Source organism: Parasteatoda tepidariorum, chromosome 10 (assembly GCF_982258835.1).
Source record: "Parasteatoda tepidariorum strain Cologne lab strain chromosome 10, Ptep-v5.0, whole genome shotgun sequence".
Classification (NCBI taxonomy): Eukaryota; Metazoa; Arthropoda; class Arachnida; order Araneae; family Theridiidae; genus Parasteatoda; species Parasteatoda tepidariorum.
In genome coordinates this window covers 81,409,603-81,437,192 of record NC_141764.1, presented here as the reverse complement: position 1 = coordinate 81,437,192, position 27,590 = coordinate 81,409,603, and the positions used below count along the sequence as shown (strand labels likewise).

The 27,590-nt window shown below is 31.7% G+C and overlaps 1 protein-coding gene across 1 annotated transcript; it reads left to right on the top strand.

Moving 5' to 3' along the window:
• Nucleotides 1-931: 931 nt before the first annotated feature.
• Nucleotides 932-26,638, top strand: LOC139426149 (Ig-like V-type domain-containing protein FAM187A). The gene is made up of 11 exons (XM_087153952.1): nucleotides 932-1,080; nucleotides 3,014-3,143; nucleotides 8,750-8,785; nucleotides 9,351-9,410; nucleotides 10,898-11,037; nucleotides 15,711-15,858; nucleotides 18,460-18,555; nucleotides 20,836-20,905; nucleotides 22,611-22,807; nucleotides 25,478-25,501; nucleotides 26,171-26,638. The coding sequence occupies exons 2-11, from the start codon at nucleotides 3,119-3,121 to the stop codon at nucleotides 26,431-26,433; spliced, it is 1,059 nt and encodes a 352-aa protein (XP_087010078.1). The 5' UTR covers nucleotides 932-1,080; nucleotides 3,014-3,118; the 3' UTR covers nucleotides 26,434-26,638.
• Nucleotides 26,639-27,590: the final 952 nt, after the last annotated feature.

Here is a 27,590-nt window from a genome sequence, read left to right as displayed (position 1 = left end):
CGGAGTTTAACATTAGTAATCGTAAACTCGAAACTGGGTTGGCTGTTCAGCAACGGTTATAAAAATTTAAAAAAACATGTCCGAAAAATGAAAGATGCTATCTGCTATCTGATGAATCTGCTATCACCTTAACGAAGTTGCTCTCAGAATTTGCTTTCTTATTCCTTGTCAAAATCGTGTATTGATCCACGTTTCGCTTCGTTTCTTGTTTATAGCAGCTAAAGCCCATGCTGAATTACTTTAAATTTGTGTAAATTATTAACAGCTTTATTTTATTAACAGCAGCTATTTAAAAAATGAAACTTTAGTCTTCGTTTGAAATTTATTCTCATCAAAATAACTTCTTAGCAAAAAAACTATTGTAGAAAAAAAAAAAAAAAAAAAAAAAAACACTTTATTTGGCATATAATTACCTTAAAAATTTCGTAAAAGCTCCAAGTAGAGCTTGTAGTCTTTCTTTTAGAATGCTATTTTTAAAGTTAACCTGAGCATAAAATATTGAACTTAATTTCACTAGCAATTTATGATCAATAATTATTTTGTCGTTCTAAGTAGGCTTGGTATTATGAGTCTGTGTTTCTTAAAAGAACACTTAGTACCTTATTAGTAAAATGTATGAAGTTTAATAATCTTTTTATTTAGTTGTTGTAACACTTAAATAGCACAACAAACTTAATAAGTCTTTAAAGCTAATTGTTTTTTACAAAGCTATTTACCATTATTTTTTTAATTTAATAGGTACTTTGGTTGGACTGTGTGTGAGGGTGTCCCTTGATTCTCGCCAAGTTGTGATCGCGGTTGATCGCCAAGCCGGGCGATGTTGTATTATTTATGGGAACGTCTATAGTGTTTTTTTTTTTTTTTTTTGGAAACGCAATCGTATTCTGATTGGTTTAGATTTTTATTTTTAATGTTCAACGGTATATGTAATTTCAAAGGTCAGTTAGTTCTACGTCGGATGTCGGCTGGTAAGGCTAATTTTGCTTCTGGTCTTGAAAATGACTTCGGTAAGTAAGATATATCTAACTGCCATTAGAGAATTTTGTGTACCTAAAAGTGAGGATATTCAAGCTAATTAAAGTGAGTCGATTTTTTTCCCTTTTTTTTCTGTGCTTATTCCATTAATTTTTGTTTCGATTCAAAATGCATTTTATTGAGTTTATTAATTTTGCTTATATTGTGTTCATTGCAATTTTATAAGGTTTTGGCCGATATTTTATTGAAATTTTTCAATGCTTTATTGAAATTTCATTATGTTTTGGCCGCCATTCCTGTTTGCACGGTGTTCCGCGCGAACAGGGATGGCGCCAAACAAATATCGCCAATTTCGCCAAGGGGGCACCCTCAAATATATTTTTACCAGGTACTTTGATTAACTCAACTATTTTAAAAGAATTTTAAGAAAAAGAAAAACGCATACTTAGCGAATATTTTAAGATTTTTTGGAGAAAGATACTTTTTCAATGCCACCATGAAAAAATATTCTACATCTTCGGAAAATTTTTCGTTTCGTTTCTTTTCTGAAAGTTTTGGCTTTCAATCAATCAGAGATTGTTGCCCGTGTGTGGTAGCTCTTTAAATAAGTCCATTACAGATACTCTATTATCTTTTAGATGATTTAAAAGTTAGATTTTTGATTGAAAATTATTAATAATTATCTACTTGTAACTGGAATGTAAGAAAACCGCTGTCATCACATGGTCATATATAATAACATAGTTGTGCATGGCGTGTTAACGTTACAGCTGTCAGTTGAATCAAGGCATAAACAAACGCTATCATTTACTCACGTGTGACGTCACTTGTCACTAATGTCTAAAAGAAACAACATAAATCTAAGGCCCAAGCTAAAAGCAAGATATGTTGAAAAGCATAATTCTTATGTATTTTTAAATCAAACCTAACAAAATAAAAATAATGTTTATTTTCTGTTTGACAAATACTATCAAGAATTTCGCTACACGTTTTAATTCAGATTGACCAAAAATACGTCTAAAAGAAATTATAACATTTTAATTTCCTTAAAATTTAAAATTATTTTAGCTTTTAAAGCATGTTGTTACTCGCTGAATATCAGAATGTAATTAAAAAAGAATGATACAAGTCAAGAATATCATCATAAAATTATTTATCTCTTCCTTTGTTATCCGTATGTTATCTGTATTATAATATATAATCAAAAAAAATTTTAAATATTTATGCCTAAAATTATGAACTTAGCTTATCAAGTAAAAAAATTTTCGAGTTTAAATGCGATATGAATTTTTTTACAATCATACAAATAATTTACTAAACAGTAGCAAAATTTTAAATAATGTGGAAAAATATATTATTAAAACAGCATAAAGAACTGCGGATAAGAACTCTATATTGATATTACTTTTTCTGTTTAAAACAGTATAAAAAAAATTCGTGAAAATTCTAAAGCTCTTTAAAGAGAATCTGATATTGGGGAAAACTTTAAATTTGTATCACCTATTCACTCCGCAACATAATAAAATGATTCATTGTTTTCAATTTCAATGCAAAAATTATTTTACTTAATTACGCATGTTCCTAAAAAGAATTAATTCGTAAAAATAGTTGCAATTTCAACCTTTTTTTGCTGAAAATTTTTTATTGGCGAGAGTACAATTATTGTGGTTTTGCTTCGCCATGTCTGTACTTATACAATTATAGATTCCTGTGTCATATCCTACCTGCCAATGTAAGAAATAACAAAATTCAATGTAGTTTTTTAAGGATTTTATGATTTAATTTTTTTTTTAAAATCATGTTTTGTTCTCTTGTTAAGGTGCAAGCTCAGTTTTTTTTTGTTATTATTTTTGTCGTCGTTTTCTATTTGCAATTTTAAAAAATTAGTATCAATACAATTTTCTGTGAAACAACAGAATAAATTTTCCAAAATGTTAAGCTTTCTTTAGTCACGATGCTCATCTGACCTCGGATTTTTCCTAAAATATTCAGTTGTTGATTTTGACATCCAATAAAATGCTTTTAAATTAATTTTCAGGTTATGCAATTTGTTCAAATTGTATAGATAAAACCTCTGCACTAGTTGGACCTACAGGTTTAAAATCAGTACCCGTCTCTCTTACAACTGCTACTTTGGGATCTGATGTTAAATTACCCTGTCACTTCTGGTGAGTATTATAAACTTGAAGAATACTTATTTTAAACCTAACTATCTAATCTGTATAAATGCTAATTGCAGAATTATCTGCCCGGAAATATCAGACCGGGAGCGATAAATAGAGGGCGAAACCTCACCCAGCCACTTTCACGGAAGCGAGAAGGAAGGGGTTTACCGTAACTTCGGAAAAATAAAATTGCGTAAAATCTCCTCGTGGCGTGATTAAATTTCAATTGGGTCTGCCCAATTATAAACTTCTGGATCATGATAAAGAAATTTGAACACTGCCAAAAAAAAAAATTTCTTTTTATTTAAAAGATGATAGTAAATATCAGTGGTATGAATAAAAATGATTTGTGAAATCGAAAAAGGAAATTGTAGTCGCACATTTGTGACCCTAAAACCGTTTGCGATTTTATTTATTTTTAAAAGCCACTTATTATTATAATATATAATAAGTGATAATATGAATGATGATGATTCGCATTTGAGGCCATGATTCTAAATGTTAACTATCATTCCACCTTTTTCATGAAAAGTAATAAATATATTTTTTAAAAAAAAATATCTTATTTGCTTGCTTTAAATATTTTTAGCCAAGAAAAACAGAGTATAACTGGTCGTATTTGGCGCCGTAAAAATTTGCACGGAACAGAAGAAGTTGTTAAACTAGATATGCATGACGATGATACAAAAAACAGAATTTTTGTTAGTCAAGACCACACTTTAATCATTCGTGACATCACAGAAAAAGATGGCGGTTATTATTTTTGTTATGACACTGAGAGCCAATCAGGAGCTCCAAAAGTTGATATTTTATTAGACGGTAAATATATATTTAAAATTTTTTTTGTTTGCTCTATTGACCTAATTATTCACCCAATGTCCGGTATCTGCTGACAATCGATCGTTATATCGAAAAATATTAACTGCTTTTATTCAACCATAACATGCAGTTATATAACAAGCAGTTAATTTAATATTAAGTAACTAATCATTTTTCTTTATTTCAAAATAGATTTAGACGATTTGAGAGCAAATGGTAGCATGTAAAGTGCGCAAAAATATAAATGGTTCACATTGAATAACTTTTGATCTAAAGGTCGAATCTTCACGTTCTAGGACACGTTTCTCACGTATCAAATTTTAAATAAGTCGTTTATTTCTAATACCTTTTAACGGGAACTGTTGGTACGATTTCGCTCCAATTGCATATTTTGTCATATAAAATTTATCTTTAAAATCATGTGAAAAATTTTATGTCTTATAATTCAAAATTTTCCTAGTATTATTAAATAAAACAATGAAAAATAATAAATATTTCCTAAAAATTATTTTTCACATGGAATTATCTTTGGATAAAAAAATTTCGTAATTGTATGAAAAAACTGTTTTAATTCCATTAAAAAGATTTTGAGATATTGCGAAATATGCAAGAAATAAAAAAATAACATAAAGGGGTCCGAACTTTGCACCGCTCTTCTAAACTAACTATGGGAATCATATTTCCTAAATTGTTGCTACCCCGCATATTTTGGGGGTCACAAATCCAAATCCGTCAAATAGCATGTTAATTCAGAGAAAATACGTTTTTGTGTCTGATTGCGTAACTCAAAATATCGTCTGTAGCATATTTGTAGTCACTCCCTTGAACCTCTAATATTAAGTCTTAGAACGTGAAGTTCTGATCATTAGATCAAAAGTTATTCAGAATGATCCGCACTACAACAATAAAACAATGCAGATGTGTATTCTTATTTGTGTAACTCAAAACATGAATTTTGTAAATAAAAATTATCTCTAAGAATATTTATAGAGGTGAAGAATTTCAATCTTTCCGGGATCAATTTCAACAACTTTCTACAATAACCGATTCATTCTGCAATATTTTTATTCCTTTAGCGCCGAATTACCCTCGTGTAGAACAAAAAGAAATAGATCCTATTAGTAAATAAGTAAATCAGGAAATAAAAAGGTTTAATCGAAGAACAAGAAATAAAAGGATCGAAATAGTTGATCAAGCAGTAAAAATCAGAAAAAAAGTAGAAAATGAAATCTAGAAATAAAAGGGATTAGGAAATAATTACATCAGGATTAAAGTAAGTCCAGAAATACGAGGATCAAAAAATAATTTAAGCAGCTAGCAAATAAGTCAGAAAATAAAGGGATCAGGAATTAAATATATCAGGAAATAAAAGGATCAAGAAATAAACAAATTAATAATTTTATCATGAAATAAGGAAATAGGTTCATGGGAGGATAAGTAAATAAAGAAATCATGAAATAAGTAGATCATGAAGTGCAGGGATCAAAAAATAAGAGTATCTGAAAAGAAGCGGATAAGGCAATAATGAGATCAAAAAATAAGATCGAGAAATAAAATGATCAGGAATAAAATAGGTCAGGAAATATGTAGGTCAGAAAATAAGGGGATTAAATTTGTCAGGAAATAAAAGGATCAGTAAATAAGTAAATTAATAATTTGATCCTAAAATAAGTTAATAGGTTAATTGGAGGAAGTTCAGGCATCAGGAAATAAGAGTATCCGAAAAGAAGCGGATAAGGCAATAATGGGATTGAGAAATAAAGTAATCAGGAATAAAGTAGGTCAGGAAATAAGTAGGTCAGAAAACAAGGTGATCAGGAAATAAATAGAGCATAAAATAAAGAGATCAGGCAAATTGCAATTCAGGAAATTAGGAAATAAGGAAATCGTGCAATTACGAAATATGAAGATCAGGAAAAATAAGTTTTAAAAAAATAAGAAAAAATAAGTAGTTAGGATATAAATAGATCAGGATGTAAGTAGATCTAAAAATAAGTGGATCTGAAACTAAGTAGATTAGATCATAAGTAGATCAATCCATTAGCAGAATAAGTGATCAGAAAATAAAAGGATAAAGAAATTTTAAAGAAATCAGGAAATCAGACGATTAGAGTAACAGAGGTCAGGAAACAAGAGGGCCGGAAAACAAGTAAATCATAGAAATAAGTAAGTCAGGATAAAAAGTATATCAGAAAATAAAGGAATCTATACATAATAATAAACGCGGCTGTGTGTGTGTGTGTCTGTAATCACAATATATCGCCCCAGAAGCCTCGCCCGGGCACGAAACTCGGCCCATAATTGTGTTTTCACATAATGAAGAAGTATTTTTTTTTCTTTTTCAAAAATTTTGATTAGTTATTTAGTTATCAGTCATTTTGTAAGTCTATGCTTTTCGTCTGCTTTTTCGTCTTCAAAGAGCCATATTCAATAAATTATTAAAAAATGCATATACTTTTCCCCACTCTTATAAATGTATGCTAATGCGAACCTCACAATTGAAATATTAATTTTCGACAACTTAAACCAATAATATACGAAGGAATTAATAATTTAATTGTAAAGTTCGCATTAGTTTACATTTATTAAAGTGGAGAAAAGTTTAACTTTCGTATTAAAAATGTGGCAACATATTCGATACGAAATAGAACGCTTCGCTTTGATATATTTGTCGCTGTTCATAATTGTTATAATAAGTTTTTCTTCTTCTTTCCACGCTCTATTTTTTTTTTCTGAAGCGAAGACGATAATTTTTATAGCGATATTGTAGTACTTTGTACAACTAAAAATTCTTTTCACAACACTTTAAAAATATTTACTTTATTTTCTTTATATATACAGAGAACAGTCGGCAAAGAATTCGATTAGGTTGAAAAACATTTCGCTAAAAAGGAACGAATTCCAAAAGAAAAAATAAACAACTTAAAGAATAAAAATGCGGATGCCAGCCAATTTTTTGAAAGTTAACTTAGAAATAACAAACCAAACGATGTTAAATAACAAACCAAACGATGTTAACAAAATGACGTAGAAAGCGCAACTAGATCAAAATTATACAAGCACAACTAGATCAAATTATAATACCTGAGTGCTTGACGTAACAGATATAGAAATAGAATTTGATACCATAAAAAATTATATAGAAATAGAAATTGATACCATAAAAAATTTATTCGTTTTCGTGTTCCTTTCATGTATTTAGCATTTTAGTTTTTTTTTCTTAAGCGTTGTAGCTATATAATTTCAAACATCCTCAAGAGCTATAATACATTTGCAGCAGAACTGGATATGAAGACAAAGTTGCTGGACAGGAACACTTTAATTGTCCACTAATCTTCAGATTTCCTGCTATGTTTTAAAAAACTTTATTTGTGAAAACCTTCAGCGTGGCGGACAGCTGGCCGCCTTAGGCGGCTAGTCAAAAATAAAAAGGATCAGGAAATAAATGGATCAGAAAATAAATAGATCACGAACTAAAAAGGTAAGGAAATAAGAAAATCTAGATATAGATTGTTCAAAAGAAATAAAGGGATCAGGAATCATTAGAAAATATAGATCTGGATCAGAAAAGAAAAAATTAAGAAATAAATCAGAAAATAAGGAGTATAGAGAAATCAGTAGATCAGGAAATAAGAAAATTTATTTATTCATTTTAAAATTTTGATAATATCGGTTATATATATAAATCAGTAATATCAGTATATAGGGGAGAGTTGGATAAAACGGGATAGTCGGACAAAACGGGATACGTCACCTAGGGACAAGACTATTGCAGCTATCGAGTGGACAGCGACAGAAACGTGTTATTCTACCGTTATTATATCATTCTCGGTGCGTCCCGCCTCGAGATCACTATTTGATAGAAAGTTGTAGGTCTCAGAACTTTTTTACTCTATTTTTTTGCCATTTTTTACATTTACGTGCGTTGTTTTTTACATTGTACTGCCTACATATATGGGAATAAAATTCCGGTGAGTATTAAATTTAATTAACCATTTATTTACCAATATTTTTATGTGCAGTCTATCTAGTTTTCTTTTCACATTTAGGCAGCAGCCATGTTTGTTTCAAAAAGTGTCGGAGTCGGACAAAACGGGACACTTGTGAGTTGGATAAAACGGGATAGAGTTTTTATGTCCCGTTTTATCCACCTATTTATTTGTTGGATTATTACATTTTAAAATAGCCAAATATAAATGTAGGCCTATTAATGTAGACCAACTTATTTATATTAGCTTTGAAAAATTTAGTCTCTTTATATAGTAATGCAAAATTTGTTTATTAACGTTCATTATTAAGCATTTTATTTTCGACTCTAGGATTTTACATCTTTCTTTAGAACTAATTGTAATGTATTTCTCTGATGATGACTTGAGCTTTTTTTTTATATATAAAGAACATTATTTATATATTTGCATTATTTATAATTTTATATTTATATATATGCAAAAAATTAAACATTGTAAACCCTATCCCGTTTTATCCAACCCAGGTATGCTAAGACGGGATATGTAAGAGTTTGGAAATAAATTTTTTTTCCTATTTCACAGTCATTAAAATTAGTTTAAAATATGATTTTTGTGTGCTTCAATAAATGTTGTAGCTACAAAAAAAAATAATGTATGGTTTTCCTTAACAGATATTCCGTAGTAAATAAAAACAGTAATGGTATCCCGTTTTATCCAACTCTCCCCTATATAAATGAAAATAAGATGTAATTTTTATCCATATAAATAAGTTGGAGTTTCTGATTTTTTTTTTTTATCTTTAGGAATTTTTTTTTATTTCAGTTGGTTATCGAAGTTCTTTGGATCCTGTTGTTTTAAGTAAGTAAAAAATTAAAAAATTGTTTGAAAATATTTTTTTTTAATTTTGTATATGAATTGATAATGCACGACAGCGCACAAAAAAATTGCTCTTTTTTCAAAAAATTAAATGTCTGAGGTATAAAATAAAAACCACAATTAAAAAAAATCGTTGGACTATATATGTTTTTCTGGTACTAAAAGGGCTTTTTTTCATATAAAAAGTCCGTTATAACTACAGAATTGTTTGTAATTTTTTGGAGAAAAGTTACTTTTGTATGGTAAAAACCTTTGTTATTACGAATTTTCCTTTCAACTTTTACGGAAAAAAACTTATTTTTGTATGGTAAAAAACCGTTGAGGCAATGAATTTGCTTCGTAAACTTTACGGTTTTGCACAACCAACCTTTCGATGTTTCTTCTATCAAATAGGATTTAAAAAGTTAAAACATACAATAATTCTTACTTATCTTTCTTGTTTTTTATCTTTCTATTGAATATTATATTATTTTCTACCTTTCTTTCCAATATTTATTGTTCGATTACTGAAAATCTTGTATTCCATTATGAAAATCTTGTATTCCAGATTCGACAGCTGATTTAGCAAAAGAGGTTCCAAAATTATTGAAAAATTGTGATAAACTAAGTAAGTTCAAATTCATTTCTTTAAACTCATCGGGTTTTATTCTGTAGTCACCGTCCTTAATGCGCATTTTTCGAGTCCTTATCAAAAAAAAAGTTAAAAATATTTACAAAATAGGGGTTACAAATCCATATTTTAATAAGGTAGGGAAATCGAGTATGTAAGTAATTTTTTATTTTTTATTTTATAACCGTCTTTGAACAGCCGACCCAATTCTGGGTCTACGACTACCAATGTTCTACTCCGTATCCTTGTAATTTTGATCCCACTCCAGAAGACAAGGGAGCTTCTGGATCAGTACTCCCAGAGGTAGTGATTTGTTATGAGAACATGGAGGACTTTGTAACCGGATAGATTTAACGTGCATCAGTCCCCATTTGCTACACGGGGAATCTTCGGCTGGCGGGGAACGAACCCACGATCTCTTCAACAAGGTCCCAGTGCCCTACCAACCAGGCTATCCCGGCTCCTAGTATGTATGCGATAATTAGTGACAAAGGCAGGCCGGGATAGCCTGGTGGGGCACTGGCCCATGTCCAAGAGTTCGTGAGTTCGATCCCCGCCGGACGAAGAATCCCCGTGTAGTAAATGGTGACTGATGCTCGTTAAATCTGTCGAGTCTCAAAGTCCTCCATGTTCTCATAACAAATCAACACCTCTGGGGCTACTGATCCAGGAGTTTCTCTGTCTTCTGAATTGGTTCAAAATTACAAGGCTATGGAGTTGAACATTAGTAGTCGTAAACCCATAAAATTGGTTCGGCTGTTCAACGACGGATAAAATAAAATTAGTGATAAAGGCTGGGTGGTTATGCACGTATGTGGGTATATAATGAAGGAAAAAAGGAATACATATTAGGGCTTGCATGCCATTATTTAAGTGAGGAAGAATCAATATTAAAGAAAGCTGGGTTGTAGCATAAAAACCAGTTTGATTGCATGGTAAAACTTGAAGGGGTTTCAAATTATCACCATTCAAATCCTCTCTGTTCTTCCGACAATTAACTATATTACATTAATTAATATTTTCAATCCCGCTTTCCTCAGCTTTTATATATAACAGGAGGTCATTGCGAAATACCCTGCATAAAAAAACTGCCGCCGGGATAGCCTGGTCGGTTGGGTGTTCGTGAGTTCGAGTCCCGCCTGGCCGAAGACTCCCCGTGTAGTAAATGGTGACTGATGCACGTTAAATCTGTCGAGTCATCTAGTCGTCCATGTTCCCATAACAAATCAATACCTCTGGGGGTACTGGATTGGAGATCGATCGTTCTCTGATTCAGGTCAAAATTACGATCTGTGGATGAATGAATGGACGTATGAATGGGTCCGCCCTATAAACGAATGCGACTTATGGTGTGGCAGAAGTCGAATTCTTGGCCATAGATGGCGCCACTGGAAAACAAGAACAATCGCACCCCTCTGCCTAAAGCAGGCATACAAAAGCAAGCAAGCAAAAGCTAACATTTTTATTTTTTGGTACATTTTTAGAGAATATACCTTCAGTTTCAACTTATAGATGTTATTTTGAATGGAGAAAATGGAGCAATTGTGACGGTTGTGGACGGTTGGCAGAAAGGAGAAAAATCGGTGAATGTAGACTACAAAAATATGAAAAAGCTCAAATAATGGTAAGAAACTTTAAAAACAAATGTACACAATTTTTAAATATGTACTGTTGAAAAAAAAATTTTAGTATTTAGTTTCAAAATACAGCGTCTAATTTTAAAAATTTTAAGTGAGAAATAACAAACTTCTCTCGTCCAGATATTTCTCATTTATTGAAAAGAAACTGGAATTTAGAGTAGTTTTAATCGTTCAAGACATTTTAGCTCATTGTATATCAGTAAAAAAAAAATCTACAATCGAATTAATTTTGATACGAATGTTTTAATAAGATGGGTTCTTATGTTTTTATTGTTATTTTCAGTTTTGTAAGTTTCTGGATTATTTTTTTAATAAACACTGTTGAACAGCCGATCCAATTTTCGGGTTTACGACAGCTAATGGTCAACTACGTAGACTTTTAATTTTGAATCCTGTCCAGAAGACTAGGTATTTCAAGTATTGGGAGAAATTTGCGTCCGTGGAGTACTTTTTGATGGAACTAATCCGCATTTGCGTCACATGGAGAGGAAGACCACGAGAACCTGTCACGGTTAGCCTGATGGCAATAGGACTCTAACAAATGATCCGTCTCCTACTGAGGATATTTCAAGTCAACACTGTGGTCGTTGCAAGCCAAATGCGGAAATCGTATCAATTAGCCATTGCTGGGATTCGAACCCGGTTCACCTCATTAGATGACAAACGCTCTATCCCCTGAGCCATCGTGCCTCAAGTTCCTAGATTAAGTTAAATGGATTTGCAAACCGAATAGAGAAATGTATATAGCGCAAGTCATCTTGTAAACAGTACAATAACAATAAAGGAAGCCAGTTTTTGTAAGTTTAGGCATAGAAACAAATCGGAAATAGTAAACCGGAAGTCTTATCGCAAATTTCAAGTGCTAGCTTGTCCTTAGCTTAGTGTGTGCTGCATAGCCCTCTCACAGCGTAATTTTTTTTATCAAAGTAGGTTTAAAAAATTAAGTTTTTTTTATTACCCATGCTTCAAATCCGCATATTTTTTAGAGTTAAAATAATACACTCATTATTTTTTTTTCTTCAATATAGAATTTATTATAAAAAAGGTTCTCGGAAAATTAAAATTAAAGAATAATCATATTAAAATAAAATTTCAAAAATAAATATTGATTAAATTATTACTTATTTTATGAAGTACAAAGATAAAACTTATTTATTAATGAAAAAAAAAGCAAATTACCATATTTTCATTAATATATGCGTTTATACTTAGTGTAATAATAATGTACAGAATATTTAGTACCTTATAGTTACACAATCCGCAGAAACTCTCATCAGTTTTGGGATAACTATTTTCAATATACTTGAAATCATGGTCAAAACTGTTATCAGTGTTTGAAATTATTGTAAGGAATCTACGTTATATCACTCGTGAAACGCTTCCTGGCAAACATCTTTGAACTTTGAAAAAAAACGCGCGAAATGCTTCAAAACATGCCTGTATATTTCGTATAAGTAGGGAAAACTAACACCATACGTTAATTTAGATCTCAGTAAACAGTTAAATATCACAAAAAAAGTCGAAATAAAACCATGAAATGGAAAAGAGCGGGTTGCACTGTTAAATTAATGGGGGTGGGAGGACTTCCTGCTGAAATCCCGGGTTGTGCAAATTTCTCTATTTCCACGATTCCCTCGGAAATCACTGGTGACAGGGTGAACCATTCATAAGTTTTTGAAAGATTTAACAAGACGAGGTTCTTTGTTGATTTTGTCTTCGTTATTTATTTATTTCCACGTTCTTCTTTTTTTATGTCAAACATAATTTTTTAGCACTATTTGATTTAGTCAGCTTATCTTGAGTTTGCATTACAAAAAGATTTTCAAAGCCTTATATTTAGAGCAACGCATCCGCCTCTTGTGTCGTGAAACTGTGAAATAATGAAACTTTCACACACTGGAAATAGCAAACAGTGAGAGAGATATTTGAAAAGTGGCATTAACAAAAAAACTTAGCTCAGAAAACTTACTAAAACCTTAACTAGGACTTAACTGAAAAAAAACTGAACTCCGTTTAATACTGAATAAAACCGAAGTCAAATAGGATATTCATGCACAAAAAAAAAAAACGTAACGAAAATGCAACAAAAAATTTAAAGACAAATAAATAAATAAAATAATGTTTTGGAGAATTACTAATTATCAACAGGATTGATAACCAAACATAAGGTGTTTCTATTTCTTTAATTAAAAATAATTTCAAAATAAAAAAAAACATGACCTACGAATAAACTTTCAAATAAAAAATAAATAAATGAATAAAAAGCTAAACGGTCAACCATAATACCTTTACCATGAATCATGATATGCTGCAAATTTACTGAAACCTTTCTAAGGTGTTAAATTAAACCAAGTTTGAGTTCAAGCTCAACAATATTACTAAATCAACTTACTATATTAGATCACGATCGATCAATTTACGATATTAGAGAGACTTTGCATAACCTTTGCCTTGCTTTAACTATGACGCTAACCGTATTTTCTAACCCTTTGCGATGCTGCAATTTGTAGGGAATCTCTTGTTCATGCAGCGTGAAATTCGAGCAACAGTAACCCGTTATGCTATGCAAAATCTCTCTACTGCAAATCTTCCGCGATGGGTCAGGGAATAGAGCTTTCGCCGTCCAATGAGGCGAACCGGGTTCGAATCCCAGTCGATACGAATACCGTATCCGGCTTGCACCGACCACAGTGCTGACGAGAAATATCTTCAGTGGTAGACGGATCATGGGTTAGAGTCCCCTTGCCGTCAGGCTTACTGCGAGAGGTTCTCGTGGTCTTCCTCTCCACGTAACGCAAATGCGGGTTAGCTCCATCAAAAAGTCCTCCTCGAAGGCAAATTTCTAAATACTCGATCCAGGAGTTCCCTTGTCTTCTGGATTGGGTTCAAAATTACAGGGCTACGGAGTTGAACATTAGTAGTCGTAAACCCATTAAATTGGGCGTCGGCTGTTCAACGACGGTTATAAAATAAAATAAAATGCAAATCTCCCTATGCGAAATCTCGTTACAAAAGGAGTTTGTCTAATCGCGTAACCGAAAGTGCAACAATCGGATATTTCTCTACCCGTAAATTAGACCGAAAGTGTTACGAACCTAATATGTCCGATTACAGTCTGTACAGAAGAATGGGTGATATTCTATATTGTTAGTACGAGGGTTGCTATTTATATTTCTGGCCTAATAATGAAAAAACAAATATGTAGGAACAAAATTGGTTTTATTGGTTTTCAAAATATTCTCCATGATGATCAATACACTTTTGCATGCGTTTGAACCAATTTTCAAAGCACTTTTTCCAGTCCGATTGAGGTAACTCCAAAACATGCGTTTTGAATGCATCAACCGCTTCTTCGGGGGTCGAAAATCGTTGTCCACGTAATTTATTTTTGATGTGTGGGAATAAGAAGAAGTCATTGGGTGCCAAATCAGGGCTGTACGGCGGATGACCCATCATTTCGATTTTTCGCTCCGTCAGAAATGCCTTTGTTTGAGTCGATGTCATGCATTGTCAGAGCTCGCATTGTCATGATGAAGAATGATTCGCTTGCTCTTCTGCTTTTTTCGAATTTCTCCGATGACTTGTGGCAAACAAATGGTCGTGTACCATTCAGAATTGACCGTCCTGCGTTGCTCTAACGCCACTGTTGCCACATGACCGTTAATGCCGAAGAAACAGGCAATCATTTGTTTCGATGTGCTTCTTCCTCGAACAACTTTTGTTGGTTTTGCCTCGTCTTGGAAGACCCATACAGTTGATTGCTGTTTTGTTTCCGGCTCATATGCATATGTCCATGATTCGTCACCTGTGTAGATGTTATACACAGCCTTTGATGTACCTTGAACGTATTTTTCCCACATTTCCTTGCACCAATCGACACGAGCCTTTTTTTGAGCGTTTGTCAGATTATGCGGAATTCAACGCAAACAAATTTTTTTTTCCGCTCAAATGTTCATGCAATATTTTATTGATGCTAGTCATATTAATGTCCAAAGACGCCTCTATCTCACGGTATGTCACATGATGATCTTGCTTTATCAGTTCACGCACAGCATCGATATTTTATCGCACAACAACGGATTTTGGACGACCTGCACGGGATTCGTCCTGTATCGAACATCGACCACGATTAAATTCGTTATACCAATTTTTTACAGTGCTGTAGGATGGCGCTTTATCGCTGAATAAAGAATTAAGTTCATCGGAGCACTCTTGTCTTGACAATCCACGTCGAAAGTTACGAAAAATAATGGCACGAAAATGTTCACAATTCAATTCCATTTTTTGAAATAGAAGAACTTTTCAATTTACTGTCACCAACACAAATGAAGCTATAATGGTAAATCGTCTGCTGAATTTATGTTTAAAAATATCAAACTTTCGATTAAAATCGTCTGCGGTCGCCTAGCAACACTTACTGTTGCCAAGGCCAGCAATATAAATAGCAACCCTCGTATTTTCTTGTAAAGAGCGAACACTTTTAGTTCATTTTTTAAAAGAGGGACCATTTCTTGATTTGATATGATTACAGCAAATGGAAATGATGTTTGACACGTTTTGCATCTAACAGTGTATTAAAATTCTATGACTACTATTACTACTAATTCTATAACTACTTCTTCAAGTGATTAACTCATTTTGTTTTCTTCCTTTTAAGTCTCCGGAAGGAAAAATCATTGAAACTGATTTTCCAATCGTCGGCGTTGGTTGTAACTCTTTTTTGCTAAACGATGTCCCAAGGGCAAAAGAAATTTTGAGCGAAATACCAAGTTTGGTTCTAAAGGAAAAATGCGAAGTGCCTTGTGGTAAGAAACGTTATACTTTAAAAATAATTATAACAAATAAATGCTCAGAGATTGTACAAAAGAGTACACAGAGTGTGCGGGAAGAACAGATTACAAAATCACGGGTTATGCACAAGCTATGCACGAAGTTTATTAAAACAACATTTTACAAATGAGTGCTCAGAGCTCATATGAAGAATACGTTACGAATAAGTGCATAGAGTTAATCAAAACAATTATCAAATAATAGCTCAGAGCTTACGAGAAAACATGTGATACGTAAGTACACTGTGCTTATTAAAATAGCATGTTGCAAATTAGTGCACGGAGTTTATGGGAAGAATATATTACAAATAAGTGCAAGGAGTTTATGGGAAGAACATATTGCAAATAAGTGCAAGCAGTTTATGGTAAGAACATATTACAAATAAGTGCAAGGAGTTAATGGGAGGAACATATTACAACTAAGTGCAAACAGTTTATAGGAAGAACATGTTATAAATAAGTGCACGGAGTTTATGGGAAGAACATATTACAAATAAGTGCAAGGAATTAATGGGAAGAACTTGTTACAAATAAGTGCACAAAGCTTATTAAAGGATTAGTTACAAATTAGCGCATGAAGTTGAATAACATGTTACAAAAAGTGCAAAAATGCTTAATAAAAGAACGTGTAACAAATAAGTGCGCAGAGTTTATTAAAAAATATTATCGAATAAATGCTCAGAGTTTTCTGGAAAAACATGTAATAAGTAAGTACACAGTGCTTATTAATGTAGCATATCCTATAAATAAGGGATCAGAACTTATTGGAAGAACGCGCAACAAATAAGTGCACAAAGTTTATTGGAAGAAAGTGCTATAAACAAGTGCTCCTGCTTGAAGCTTATTGGATAGACATGTTAAAAATAAGTGCAAATATTTTATTAGAAGAATATGTTAAGTTTATACAAAAGAGCTAAAAAGCCAGTGTTTAAAAATAGATCATGTTTTATTGTAAATGTAGAATAGGGGAGAGTTGGATAAAACGGGATAGTCGGACAAAACGGGATATCTCGCCTAGGGACCAGACTATTGCAGCTATCTAGCGGACGACGACAGAAACTTGTTATTTGACTGTGATTATATCATTTTCAGTGCGTACCGTCTCGAGATCACTAGTAGATAGATAGATAACTAGTTCTGAGACCTACACTAGTTGTAGGTCTCAGAACTTTTTTGCTCCATTTTTTTGCCACTTTCTACATTTACGTGCGTTGTTTTTCACAATGTACTGCCTATATATGTAAGATTACAATTCCGGTGAGTATTACATTTGATGAAGCATTTATTAACGAGTATTTTAATGTCTAGTCTATCTAATTTTTCTTTCATGTTTAGGCAGAAGCCATGTTTGTTTTGAAAAGTGTCTGAGTCTGACAAAACGGGATACTTATGAGTTGGATAAAACGGGATAGAGTTTTTTTATATCCTGTTTTATCCCCCTATTTATTTGTTGGCCTAATACTTTTACTATATTATAATTACTATATCGAAAGAAAGGTGAAAAAGGCTCGTACAAATACATTGACCTCTGGATTGGCCGCAGTGAAAAAGTTGAACAGATAAGAGACAGTATTCAATGCTGAACAAGAAAAAACGCGTGAGCATGTATTGGTATTGGCTCTAGAAGAGAGATTATTTGGTGTAACTCTAACGGACATACGAATGCTAGCATTTGAGTTAGCTGAGAGAAACAATATTAAGCATAATTTTAACACAGGGGAAAAAATGGCTGGGAAGTGTTGGTTGTAATCATTTCTTGGCAGGCTCGAAGAACTTAGCCTCCGAAATCCAGAACCCACGGGTATGGTTCGAGCAAAAAGGAATTCTCTATTAAGTAAACATAGGATTACTCCAAATGATATTTATAATGTTGATGAAACAGGAATTCTAGCAGTGCCAAACAAGCCTTTAAAAGTGTTGAGTCTACGAGGCAAAAAGCAAGTGGGTAGCTTGTCTTCAGCTCAATGAGGAGTTTTGGTCACTGTTGAAACATGCATAAGTGCTGCTGGGGTATTCATCCCTCCTATGTTTGCATTTCCTCGAGTGAAGGAAAACCCAAGACTCACGGATGATGCATAAATACAATTTTTAGAAATTTTGCTTTACAGTTTTCTGTCAATTAATTATGTTTTTAGTTAGTTTTACACAAAAAATTAAACATTGTAAACCCTATCCCGTTTTGTCCGACCCAGGTATGCTAAAACGGGATATGTAAGAGTTTGGAAAATGATTTTTCTTCCTATTTCACAGTCATTAAAATTAGTTTAAAATATATTTTTTCTGTACTTCAATAAGTGATGTAGCTATAAAAAAAATAATGTATAGTTCTCTTTAACAGATTTTCCGTAGTAAATAAAAACAATAATGGTATCCCGTTTTGTCCAACTTTCCCCTAATAATTTATTCTGTCGTACCTAAAAATAAAAAATAAAAATTAATTCAAAAAGTTATTTAGTAAGCAATTTATAATGTGTTCTTCGAACTTTTCAGTTATACGCAATTCAGTAAATTAATGTTATCATAATAAAAAACTCTTTTTTGTGTACAAATTTTAAATTTCTACTTTTTGTCTTGAAGATAGTTTTACAAAGAAAGCTAAGAAAATGATAGCGCACAGAAGAGGATCATATTTGAAAAAGATCAAAACGAAAATTTCTCAGAAAATGAAAGAAGGTTTGTTACAAATTCCTACATTTAAAAAATACAGAGTACCCTCTTAACTCAGTAATACCCATTTCGGAATTTCGCAACAATATTCTGTTTATTTATATTTAACATCACGAAATCAACTGTAATATTACCAAAACACTCCTACCAAAAAAAAATTTTTTGTTCGTAAACATCAAATAATTCGTAAATATTACGCATTTTTTTCATGCATAATGCATTTAAAATTTTCAAAATCTGAAAAAACATGCTTGCAAGCTTCATTTGCGTGAATAATTTTGAAATATAGTTTAATTAATTTATTTATTTATTATTCATAAACTGTGTTATACTTTTTTCTGGACATTGCGAAAAAGGCGTTCGAGGTAGACTGAAGTATAAAAGAGAAAGTATCTACTGAAAGCTTGACACATACTTAAAAGAAAAGGACGCTTAAGAACATCAAGCTATTCTTGCTTAAAAATTTCATTGACTTTACAAAAATATATAAAGATGTTAATAAAAAAAAGACCAGTTTCAAGTGCTCAAAAATAGGCGCCCATACTCAAGATTCACCAAACGTGAATGAGGACTAGACAAAAGTGATCACTTATGTTTCCTCATTTGGTGAGCTTTGAAAATGGGTGCCTATTTTTAAATGCTCGAAGCGTGTGAACTTTTATTACCATCTTCTTATTTCTTAAAGCCAATGAAATTTTTATTCTAGTATATACGAGAAGTTCCGTATTTAAACTCAGTTTCTTGACATTATTTATTCAACTCTCTTCTTGTTGTATTTGTTTTCAACTATTTCGAAACATTACTGCATTCATAAGCCTAGCACTGCTTAGCTTACTAACTGCAATAGCTATATTTATTAAAGAATTTGTCTAGGTACAATAAAGCGACTATGAGCTCTCTGAGAAAGAGCTTGAAGGGTCATCTAGTGTTTCAATTCGAAGATTATAGTAAGTGACACGAGATATGAGAGAAAAACAATCACAAAGCTGTAGAGTATTTTTTATGCCCAGAAAAAACATTCTGAATTCATTAATGTTGCATGTAAGACATGCGTTGTATTATGCATCATTTATAAAACTTTGACGTCACGGAGTTGTGGTTAGTGTCATGAAGTTCACCACACGCTTACAATACGATGTGCGAACAGGATTAATATTCTAGGAAGTTTTATTATTGTGTTTTTGTTCAAATTCACTTGAAATTTTACTGTTCATAAAAGTTTTCTGTAATTTATAAATTCTCAAAGGTCGTAAGGCTAAAACAAATTTAAGAAAATAAATATCACAGTATAAATAAAATGTAAGGTTCACCACGTTTTGAGAGTCATCCATTATTTGGCTATAATTATATAAAATATCACCGTTTGTTATTTTTTAAGTAGCATCATAACATGCTTGCCGGGACTTCCGAAATCATTTGTTATTTGTTTCGTTGAAAGTTAAATTGAGAGAAAGCGTGATATTGCGAATACTACAAGTGTAATAATATTGAATGGCACGCTTTTCCAAGCTTAGGCGTAAAAATCAATCAGAAATAGTAAACCGGAAGTCTCATGACGAATTTTAATCACTAGCACCATTTGTTCTTAGCTTTAAACGGTCAACCATCCATTATTCCAGATTGCTTTCTTTTCCGGAAAATTTCTGATTTTATGGATTTACTTCAGTTTTATACAATTTATTTTTATTTGTTGTAGTACAATCATTAGAATAAATTTTGGGTGCATGCTAGTTTGTAAAAAGGATATCCTTAATTAGACTGACCGTTTTCTAATATTTATTGCAGAAAAACAGTTAAGGTTAAAAATAAATAAAAAAATTATTGCAGCAAATTCAAGTGACAGGGGATTAAATTTTTCCTCTGAGAGTTCCTAATTTTAGTTAAAGAGATTTCGACAAATCGGCGGTGCAGGTATTAAAAATTGTAAATCAAAAAAAAGCAATTGACTACGATTTTTCAAAATCTTTTAATGAATATAAATCACATTCGTGAAATATCCATCATTAGTCACAATCGAAAGTTCTAACCGAAGGAGAAAACGACTAAAAAGCACTTGTGGTGACATCTATTAGGAAATTTTTGAGCTTAAACCTGGAACTCTAGGAGAAATAATGTATGTCCTGTCACATGAAATTGTAGCAAAAATTAGTTTTTACCGTATACGTGTTATAAACTTTTGATCCTATATTATTATATTGCATAATATCTTGAATGCGTAGTATATATGTTCATTATGTCCACACGTTCATTTTCATTAATCTTATTTCTGAATAATGTTTCTTATAGTGAGTAAACCTCTTAAGTTTGAAGGCAAAGAGGAAACAACTGGTACTCAACTGACACTTTTTTGTCCAGGGTAAGTATTGAAAAAAAAAACTATAATGAACAACATAATCACATGAATCTCACATTATCTCAAAGTGGAAACACCGCTGTAAAATGTAAGAAATAGAAATCTCATAGCTGAATTATTTACAAAAATCTTCCAGTTAGTTTAGTTACAGTTAAAGTTAAAATTATTAAACAAAATATCAACGAAAGAATCCAATTTGCCCATTAATAGGTTAAAATGCAGCCGTATATACGTTATCAAAACATTGAGCAAACAAATTCGTGCTGAGTCAAAATATTATGCAAAACAATACATTTAAAATGCTTAAATAAGTACTCATAACCTATGAAATGTGCCAGCAATAGCGCTAAAATTTCGAGAAATTTTATCAACTATTCAGCTGTTTAAAATACATTTTCTAAGATACTAAATTTTAATGTAAATATCATTTACGTTAAAATTTAGCATTTCAAAGTGTTTGTATCTCAAATTTAGTATCTATAATTATCTCAAATTTAGTATCAATATGCATTACATTATTAAGATGATATATTATAATTGATATACGATGATATGAGATGATATTATATTTTATATTATATATAAGATATAAAAAATATAAATCATCATATATAAGATATATAAGATGATATTATATTTTCCAACATAGATTATTTTCTATTAATTAAAACATTATACATTAATAAGTTATGTTAATTAAGAAGTTTAATTAAGTATGTAGGGGTATTATCTACTATCGAAGTTCATCTTTATTTAAGATGTTATTTTCTAGTTGCTCTGAATTCAAGTTGTTATTCTCTAGCCAGTCTTCAGGTTATATATATATATATATATGGGGCAATCCATACAAAATTTACACCTATGATGCAAAAATGATATAATTTATTTTTTTTATTGTTCTTCATTGAAAATAAACCGACACGTATTTTTGCGTTTTTGTTTAAATTGCATATTTTTGACTATACGAATTTTTGAAAATTTCGCTTTTTTGAGCACATGACTTTGAGAGTTATTTTTTAACGTATTGCCATCCAACAACAAAAATATTCAAATACACCTTCTTGAAGTGATTTTTCTCAAACTTTAAGAAAATCAACATTAAAATATAAATTTTTTTGTTTTTGACATAAAAAAATTCATTTTTTGAAAAAAACAACTTTTTTTTGCAATTCGGACATCTTTGATTTTTTTTTATATTTCGACAGTGTGAAGTATAATTAATAATGATATTAATTCAAAATTTTTGGAATGGTAAGACACTTAGTTCGAAAGATATAAACAAAACAGTGACGGTGCGCACTCCGCGTATGTATGTAGAATATGGCTCGACTGTTTTCGAACTCATCCGCTATCTACTAAACTATCTACTAAACTAAAAATAACTCTCAAAGTCATGTGATCAAAAAAGCGAAATTTTCAAAAATTCGTATAGTCAAAAATATGCAATTTAAACAAAAACGCAAAAATACGTGTCGGTTTATTTTCAATGAAGAACAATAAAAAAAATAAATTATATCATTTTTGCATCATAGGTGTAAATTTTGTATGGATTGCCCCATATATATTATTATTATTATTATTATGATATGACCATCATTTAATATTTTCCATTTTCTTTTATCTCTAAAAGCTAGTCATCCTGATGCTGCACTTTTGGACACTAGCTAGTCTAATACATTTAATTCCATTATTTCAATCTTTTTCTCAGAGAAAGCACTGATTTGAGAATCAAATGGAAATTCAAAGGGAGAATATTAAAACCGGAGAGCTTAAAAATGAAGAGTGGTGGCCGAGTTTATATTGATGAAGCGGACACTTTGCATATTAAAGAATTGAGAAACACAGACGCTGGAGAATACATATGCACACTTTTTGGCATTGAAATTGGTTTAATCCGCCTGAAAGGTAAACAAATCAGATTTTTTTCGAAGCTCTTTTTGCCAAAGGAAATAAAAAAGCCTTATTTAAGTGTCTTGCCCTTGAGGGAAAACTATACATTTTAAATTATATAGACCATCTTGCAGAAAGAAATTATCTGGCATTTAGAGCGTATCTTTATCTGTTCTTTAGATTTTTAAAAAATTGCAAATTTAACGAGATTTTTACACCTAGGTCCTAGATGAAAACTATCAAAATCAATGAATGAGGTTTTTCGAAGTTCTTTCGCCAAATAAAATAAAAAAGTCACAGATTAAGTGCCGTATATACAACTACAAGAGCAAAGTAAGGCGAGTATCAGCCGTAATACACGTCTGTGCTCGGCTGTACAAATTTCGGAAAGAAGTTTTAAAGTCCACTTTTGGAATGCTCTTTATTAGTGACGTTACAGTTTTCGTGAAGGCTTCGACATCCTGAAATCTTGTTTCCTTCAGTGAATTTTTCTGCTTAAGAAACAGGAAAAAGTGTGTGCTAGGTCTGGCGAGTATGGTGGATGCTGCGACTCAACGACACCATGCTGAGCTAAGAATCACCTCACAGTCAAACGCAATGTGTGTACGCGAACTTTTTCAATTGCTTCCGGCTTGCGTGCGAACTGCGGCCGAACTGTGTGCGGATCATCTTCCACGTTTTCGCGTTCAAAAGCGTTTAAACCATTCAAAAGTTCTTGAGCGAGATAATGCTTCCTTGCCATAAACTTGTTTTAACAATTCGTAGGTTTCTGAAGCTGTCTTGCCCAATTTGAAGCAAAATTTAATGTTAATTCTTTGCTCCATTTCACTTCGACAACAGGAATTTAAGAGCTCCGATTTAATGCGCCTTTCCACGAGAACCACTCACTTCAGAATGGCGCCGATTGCACTGCACATGCGCAAGAAAACACTCTTCAATATGCAATCATTAGCACCATATTCCGGCTTTTCTTTCTCCTACAGTTACCTCAGTCCTGGAAATTAATAGCCGGACCTTGTATGATTTTAACAAAACAAATTCTATTTTTAAATTATATATGCCATCTTGCTGTAAAGAATTATTTGGGCTTTAGAACGGACAAATAACTAAAACATTTTTTTAAAAAAAATTTCTAAAGTACATTTTAAAAGACTTTTTAAAAAAGCTTCTATTCGACGATATGTTTCTTCTTAGAGGAAAATTATCAAGATCAATGCCTCATTTCCATTTTAAGCAAATTTTACAGTACAGGGGCTATCCCCTCGACAGGATCAAAATTGTGATAGCATGTCTTCGGATCATCCTCAGGGATGTTTCCCAGTCCGTCGCCAATAACGCATTGAGCAGCTCTAGTGCGACGTAAACCAACAACAAGAAAATTAAATTGCAAATTATTTCCCTTTCCACAAAACTGTGGCATTTTTTAATATGGATAAGTTGCGCCATTTTCAAAATTAACTTAGAAGGCTCTGGCTAAAGAAAGTCTAAACTTGTCTAAACAGCAATGAATAACAGTTTCGAATGACAAAACCTTCGAAGAACAGACTTAAACACATAAATTTGATTAGTAAACCTTTATGCCATGTGTTTGAGTCAAGAAGTTGAAATAGCCAAATTAATTTCATTATTATGAGAGACGAATCATAGACGGTAGAACTGGAATTAGCTGTATGAGATGTAAATGACAATGCAATGGAACTACACATTGCATACACAAGTTAAGGGCATTAAATATAACTTTAAATAATATAAGCAGCGATATAAACTAAACTTGACCCAAAAACAAGAGAGGAAAAACTCACTAGGGTCATTAAGTAGCCAGGTAGGTACTTTTATTTACGTCGCACTAGAGGTACACAATAGGCTATTGGCGACGGTCTGGAAAACATCCCTGAGGATGATCTGAAGACATGCCATCGCAAGTTTGATCCTTTGCATTTGTAGTCCAATGACCTGCGCTCGAAGTCAAACATTTCAAGGTAGAACAGTTTAACGTGGACCGATACCGCGCACCTTCGGTCCTTGCTCAGGCTGATCAAATTGGTCACCCGCTCACTTACTGACCGCAGCCAGTGATGCTTGACTTCGATGTTCTACTGGGAACCGAGTCGTAATGATCAGTCCACTTCAGGACAACATTATTCGTAATAACATTAGTATCTGTATTGGTATATTGTTTTATGAGGAAATTTTTACTTTTACATTTTACTTTGCTTGTGAATGGCAGATCTTGCAATCAAAATCTCAACTACATTTCAACTAGTTAGAATACAGAAATTTTAACTAAGGATTTTCAATACAATGAATGACTTTCTGTCTACTGCAAGGAGATTTTCTCGCTAAGCGAAATTTTTTACACTTTCCGACTAGCTAGAGAGCACAAATACAAATGGACTTCTGTGCTGAATGACAACACCGTTTGAATCTCTCCCTGGTCGCAATAATATTGCAATTAAAATTTGAACTATTTTCTGATTTAAAAAGATTCAAGTTACCAGATAAACAAAAATAAAACTTCAATACTAGTAATAAAATAAAGTTCTTAAAAACCAGATTTTTCAGTTTGATAAAATAGAAACAATTTCAACTTTTGTCACCCTAATCGAAAAATTAAAGCACTATTTTCGTGTTAATGTTCACATGAAAAACGCAGCTTATTTTCTAACTGAAAATTTTTTTTTCCAGTTAAATCCACCCATGTTGCCTTTGGTAAGTAACATTTATCTACATACTTGATATTAAAGTGAATTTTCAGATTCTCATGCAAAGATAAACTTGAAATAAAAAAACATCTCAATATCACCATTTTATATATGGTCAAAGAATTATGAAAATATGAAAGCAACCCTTTTCATAATTCTTTCAGATACAACATACTTATTTGCTTATGTATAAGCTTAACTATAATAACTACAATTTATTCTTTAAAATTACCTTAATTCCCTAAAATGACTACTGTTTATTCGTTAAAATTGCATGGTTTTTTAAAATTTCATGTAGTTAAAAATGTATTTTGTCTCTTTTTTTTTGCCACATTTGTAAGTTTCTGCTCACATTTGAAAATGTTGCAATAAAACCCATTGATAAGAGAAATGAACAGGTTGCAGCAAAAAAAAAAAAAAGGTAACTTTTAATATAATTTAATTAAACAGAAATAAATTAACAGAATATAATAAGGAATATTAATAAGAAAGCAGACTTTCACTTATAAATTTACTTGGCTTCAAAGTAATTGTTTTCTAGTCAACTTAATTTGTTAAACTCGCCTTGATAACTTATAGAATCTATGTATTAGTCAGTAAAATAACTTAGAAAAAATACTACAAAATAATAAACAAAATTTCAATGCTTAAAAAAACTTATTTTTCCCATTCACAGATCCTACATCCAATTTTGGAATATTCACTATAGGAATGACAATAGGATCTTTGATATGGCTGATTTTAACATGCGTTAAATGTAGATTGTTTAGGTTGCAAACAAAGGCACAGCAAAAACGAAATCATGAAAGATACGATTCAGAAACAAGCTCTGAAGAAGAAGCTCTCCTTCAAGCAGAAGAAAGGGTTTCTAATGATTCATCGACTTCACCAGAAACAGATTCTAATGATACTACTTTTAATGCAGATGAAACAAATTAATGTAAGAATGCAACAAAGGACGTATTCAAAGAAATAGAATTACCAACTCCTGTTAAATTGAAAATTTTAAAGTACTGCACATTTCTTGTTTTTTGTTAATTCCTGTATATTCTATTTTTTTTTTCTTTAATGTCAAAAGATTCTCATTCTTTGATCTATACTTTGATTTTAAAATTATAAATAAAAGAATTATTGTAAATCATAACTAATTGAATTCAATTCTTCCTTAAGTGAGAATGCATCAGATGTAGAAATGTCTAAATAGAATTGAGTACTGTCATTCAACCTTATTCTAACCAAAGATTAAACTTACATTTACATAGGTTTGGATTATTATTTTGTATTTATTTTATAACCCAAGTAAAAACCAATATTTGAACAATATTATAGAAAACTTTTTATCGAAAATTTTACTATGGAAAATCAAATCACAAGTAATAATTCTTTCTCACAATAAACTAACTGAAGAGACCAGTTCCCAAATAGAATTACTACCTTTATTTAATCCAATTCCAACAGAAGAAAAATAAGTTTGAAATAATACACATTTCTGATTCATTCAATTTTGTGTTAATATTTGTACAGGTTGTAAGAATTCTTATGACAAAGTTGAGTAACATAAAATTTGGAGATGCATATATACAAGGGCATATTACGTGAATTATAAGATTTAGAAATCATAAAAATATTTATAAAAGTGTAAGTATACTTTTAAAAATGTCCTGAAATAAAAAACCGACTCTATCTGGCAAAAAGGGCTGTCTATGGGCTGGGAAGATTTATCAAATCTAGGTTTCTTTCAAGAAAAACAAAATTCCTAATCTACAAACTCTTGTCAAGCCAATCTTGACATACGCTTCCGAAGCTTGGACAAAGACAAAACTGGAGGAAAATTGTATCACAATATTTGAGAAAGATTTTGCGTAGTATACGTGGTGGTGTAAATGAAAACAATAACTAGAGAAGGAGATCTAACTTTGAACTGTAAAAGATTTATAAACAACCTGATATTATTAAACACATAAAAATAAATAGAATGAATTGGATGGCCCATGTGATTCGAATGAGTGATGACAATACAATAAAAAAGATGCTGCTTTTTAAACACACTGGAAGAAGAAAGCGGGGAAGACCGCAGTTGAGATTGGCTGACTCGG

Coding starts and splice junctions, on each gene's coding strand:
- LOC139426149 (XM_087153952.1), top strand. CDS start 3,119: ATGTTAAATTACCCTGTCACTTCTG. Junction 8,786..9,350: donor TTTGGATCCTGTTGTTTTAA/GTAAGTAAAAAA, acceptor CTTGTATTCCAG/ATTCGACAGCTGATTTAGCA. Junction 15,859..18,459: donor AAAATGCGAAGTGCCTTGTG/GTAAGAAACGTT, acceptor TTTGTCTTGAAG/ATAGTTTTACAAAGAAAGCT.